We start from the raw sequence: 4,364 nt of genomic DNA, 5'->3' as shown, positions 1-4,364 counted from the left end.
TTATAAAGGGAATAGCAAAAGCAAAGTAAACTTTATGTTTTGAGTTGGTAGTTTAAAAAAAAAAGGTGTCCATTAAGTAATTGGGTATGTGTGAATAAAATTTCTCAATAAGGTATAATATTAAAAATTAGGGATTATGATGAAATAAAAGAGAATTAAAACATAACTCGAAATTAACACAGTGAAACCTTTTGATTCCATAATATATTGGATTTCATGATCCCCTGAGCCCCTCACAACACCGCACGGCACAGCCAAATGCTTCAAATGGGAAAAGAGCATATGGCCCCCTTGCCTTTAAAAGGCAATACCCCAGAAGTCCAGAACAGTCAAAACAAATCAAATCAAACACCTTCACAGAACTATTTTTGATTGATGGCCGACATCCAACAAGGATGCATCAAATCACAGAAACAGACCCCTACCCCTACCTCACCTCATCTCTCAAAGTTCAAAGACAGCAATAAAGCACCCCAAGCATCCCATCAAAATGTAGGGTTGCAAAGACATCAATAAGACAGTAACCCAGAACCAACCCCATCCAAGAACCACAAAAATATTGAAAACCCAATTATAAAAGAAATGAAAGAAAGGAAAAGCACAGAATTGAATAGGTAATTACAGCAAACCAGCTTTGACATTGTAGCCCCCTTTATGGGTCTTTTTCATCCTTTTTTTTTTTTTGGGTTCTTTTTCATCCTTTGCTTTCTACTTTTTTCAGCTGTTTCTGATCAACCCCAGATCATGACTGTGAAGTAATTGTAATTATACAACACCCTTTACACCAAACTGACAACTACTAGCTGATCACGGTTTCTCTAGCAGAATCACTTCCTGAGCTCCAATCGGCTGGTGAGAAATCTCGTGGCCTTGTAGACTTCACATTGTCTTCCTTCTCTTGCAAGATTTCGTAGATTGAACACACATCTTCCTGAGGCATAACAGTGATAACACATATTTATCAGAATCCAATCCTCATTTAATCGATACAAAACTTTTAAGTGTTAAAAAACACTCACAATTTCCAAAAGCTTCAGAGTTGGGAAGGACTTTATCTTTGCTTCCAGTCCTGCTCTCGTTAATTGGTGATCATATGCCATTATGGTGGCGGCAGCTGCTAAGACAGATGGTCGATGTTGCATTACATTTATCACTGCATTGAAGAACAGAGATAATTACATATGACTTTTCTAAACCAACCAAGAGAGTTAATCGAATAAGAACCAATGATAGATTGTTCATGGGAATTAAGTAATACCTCGGGTAAGATAGATGAGGAATCCTTCAATGATATTGTATTTTGTTTCTAGTGGATATTCCTTGTTGAAGTGGAACCTTTTGATGAAGTAATCAATAAAAGCAAATGGAGTTATTGGATCCATCCTCCATTTTAATGTGGACAACACCGCAAGCTCCATTTGGCTAATCCATCTCCTTTCAATTATGCAATCTTCAACTTTATACTCTGATAGTAATGGATTTCTTTGCTCCTCCATTTTTGCAGCCAAAGATAAGCAAGCCACAGAAAGTGTTCTGAGCCAAGTTGTTTTATTGCCCTGCAAAACTTAACCTTGAATAACTATCACATTACTTCCATAAAAGATTTATACTTTTGCTGGAATAATAATTAAGAAAACTACCTTGAAGGACCGCTTGGAAATGAACTGGTCAAAGTACATAATGGATAAAAATGCTGTTCGGAATTGAAATCCATGAACCGCTCTGTTCTGAATCAAAGACCAAATAAATTGAAGCATTAATCAATATATCTAGTAGTACTTTCCATCAAATATATAAGAAATGGTTTGAGACTAACTAACTTTGAGAATCCATTTAATGGCTTGCAACCGGTCATCTCTGAACTCAATCCATTTGACAAATCCTTCATCATTATTTTTGAATCCAAAATCAATCTCCTTCTCAAGTAAAACTCTAACGTGCTCTTCTTGCAATGCAGGATCATAGTAGATGTCAATGGTATTATGCGATGTGTCGTCATCGACCACCTCTGACTTACTTGCCAAAAAGGCAGGATTTTCTTCGCAAGAAAAGTCGGTTAAGAAATGATCGCCTTCCATGGTTTTCTGTTCAAGATATATATACTTTCTCAGATATTACATCCACACAGAGAATCTAGAGGAAGAAGAATCAGATATAGCCTTATGAATGCGAGATTTGGAGAGAGAAAACAGGGCTGACCACCAGGACTGAATAGATAGTTGAAACAGAGAGAAATGTGGAGGTGGAGGTGGAGGTGGAGGTGGAGACGAAAGAAAGAAGTGGGGAGATAGTTTAGCAAGAGAAATGACACCGTTTTAACGGTTATGGATTCGATAAAGGAAACTGGCGTTTGTTTTGTTGGGTATTATCGTGTGAGTGAAATTGTGGTAATCAAAGACTTAAGTTTGACTGAGAAAGAGGACCTTTTGTTGAAGGGCACGAGGCCACAGAACCTGAAAGTCTCTCATGGGCTCCGTACACGGGGCTGTAGCTGTACCCGATCGGGCATAGGGATGGTAATGGGGCGGGTTGGGGATGGGGATCACAATACCATCCCCATCTCTGGGGTCATTTTATACCCCCATCCCCGCCCCAATCCCCAATAAAAATATATTGGGGATTCCCCGTCCCCATCCCCATTGGGGACTAAACCTCCAAATCCGCCCCAAATCCCCAATAAGAATTTAATAAATAAAATAATTTTTTCTCATATTGTCTTTTTTAAAATCAAAATCTACAACAAATAAATTTAAAATATGATTAAATTCATAAATCATAATTTAGTAAGTGCAAAAGTCAAAACACCATTAAAGTAAAAGTATAGTCATTAAAGTAAAGTAGTAAATGTATATATTTGTGATTTATATTATAAAAAATAAATTAAAAATTATATATAAGTTAAATATATGTATATATTATTAGGGCGGGTTTGGGGATGGGGATCACAATACCATCCCCGCCCCATCCCCAATCTTAGATAGCGGGGATTGGGGATCTCCATCCCCATTCCCCATTTGTCCCCGAATTTTCCCCCCATTAGGGGCTGGTATCCAATGGAGCTCCGCCCCGCTGGGGATTTTTGTCATCCCTAATCGGGCACATATATGATTGGAGACTTCATCAATTATTATTATTATTATTTTCGAAATTTTGTTGAAGAAAATTTTTAAAAAAAATCCAGATTGTGATACTTTTCTCAGAAGTGGAACCTTGAATAGATCATTATAAGTTGTTAAGACGCGAGTAACAAAGACTCGTATGAGCATGGTTATTAACTATTAAGCCGTAAAAGGGTGATTTAATTTGTTTTATAATTTAGATGCGTGATAATTCATTAACGTAGTTAGACCCACACAGATATTTGGAGTTCTACAGTTGCTCAAAGTGGTTTGTGTTTGTTATAGTTGATTATCAACTAGACCTCAACAAGCAAGGAGTCGAGAACTGTTGTTGGTGCTTTGAAAAATTCTGACACAGAACACCCCACAAAACACCAAGTGCTGGAATTTCAGTGCGCATAGTATCAAGTCAGGAGGAGCTAGGGTATGAATGAGCTGTGATTCGCAATGGTTTCATTGACCCAAATCCCCTATTCAAACTTGCTGCTACAGACATTATAAGAGAATGCCGGTGTGCTGACACGGGTGCTTGCCATTTGCCACAAAACCGGACTCTGTTTGCTATGATCTTGAGTAAAGCTGTCGTGCCACATCTTTCATTTGGCCAGCTAATAAGATATTATCATTAGATAGGTGTATACGTATTCTACGTAGTTCAATAATAAGTTAAATGTTACACATGACATAAGTGTCTCATTTAAGATTGTTCTCTAAGAAGTGCCATTAAATTTAGCAGCGGATAGAGATCAAGTATGGGTTTCTCAATAGTCTTTTGTGGGACTTTGGAATTGATTGCATTATGGGGTCTGTTGGCAACCATATATCAAGGAGCAGTATCCGACAAGAAGATGAATATACAACAAGCACTAGGGCTTCTCGTGCTGTATGATTCAAGCTTTCACTCATGGACCCTTTGCCCTGTGTCACATACATCGTCTAGACATTACATTTCAAGGTCGCATTGCCTTAAAATTCAGCTATCTACTCAATGATTCTGCCACTACTGCTCATGTGCTTGGCTGGGCTGGTCTCTATTTATAGTCCGGTTTACCGAATTTGTTCCCTCCTAGCATCCCCATTTTTGAGCCCATGTCCACCGTTGTACACACGTATTTCAATGTTGAAGACTCTGGAGAATAATGAATCCATACTTAAGCTAACACAAAATGAAAAGATCAAACAATGATAAGTTAGATGTAATCTATGAAGTATCAAGTGAATGATGTTTATTTCAATAATTGTAAT

General features: G+C 37.7%; 1 protein-coding gene across 1 annotated transcript; it reads right to left on the bottom strand.

Moving 5' to 3' along the window:
* Window positions 1–258: 258 nt before the first annotated feature.
* On the bottom strand, window positions 259–2,239 carry LOC112169025 (cyclin-D5-2). Its single transcript, XM_024305959.2, has 5 exons — window positions 1,821–2,239; window positions 1,641–1,727; window positions 1,259–1,556; window positions 1,020–1,153; window positions 259–931 (listed from the first exon to the last, which is right to left on the bottom strand). The coding sequence occupies exons 1-5, from the start codon at window positions 2,076–2,078 to the stop codon at window positions 800–802; spliced, it is 909 nt and encodes a 302-aa protein (XP_024161727.1). The 5' UTR covers window positions 2,079–2,239; the 3' UTR covers window positions 259–799.
* Between the last annotated feature and the right edge of the window lie 2,125 nt (window positions 2,240–4,364).

The sequence above is a fragment of the Rosa chinensis genome, chromosome 6 (genome assembly GCF_002994745.2).
Source record: "Rosa chinensis cultivar Old Blush chromosome 6, RchiOBHm-V2, whole genome shotgun sequence".
NCBI classification, from domain to species: Eukaryota; Viridiplantae; Streptophyta; class Magnoliopsida; order Rosales; family Rosaceae; genus Rosa; species Rosa chinensis.
The sequence above is the reverse complement of the archived record's forward strand: the minus strand, read 5'-3'. Positions and strand labels throughout refer to the sequence as shown.

What these genes read in the sequence shown, in the direction of transcription:
- LOC112169025 (XM_024305959.2), bottom strand. Translation starts at nt 2,078, where the DNA reads ATGGAAGGCGATCATTTCTTAACCGACTTTTCTTGCGAAGAAAATCCT. An exon ending in TTTCCAAGCGGTCCTTCAAG is followed by an intron (nt 1,557 to 1,640) that starts GTAGTTTTCTTA and finishes TAAGTTTTGCAG; the next exon opens with GGCAATAAAACAACTTGGCT. An exon ending in CCTCATCTATCTTACCCGAG is followed by an intron (nt 1,154 to 1,258) that starts GTATTACTTAAT and finishes TCTTCAATGCAG; the next exon opens with TGATAAATGTAATGCAACAT.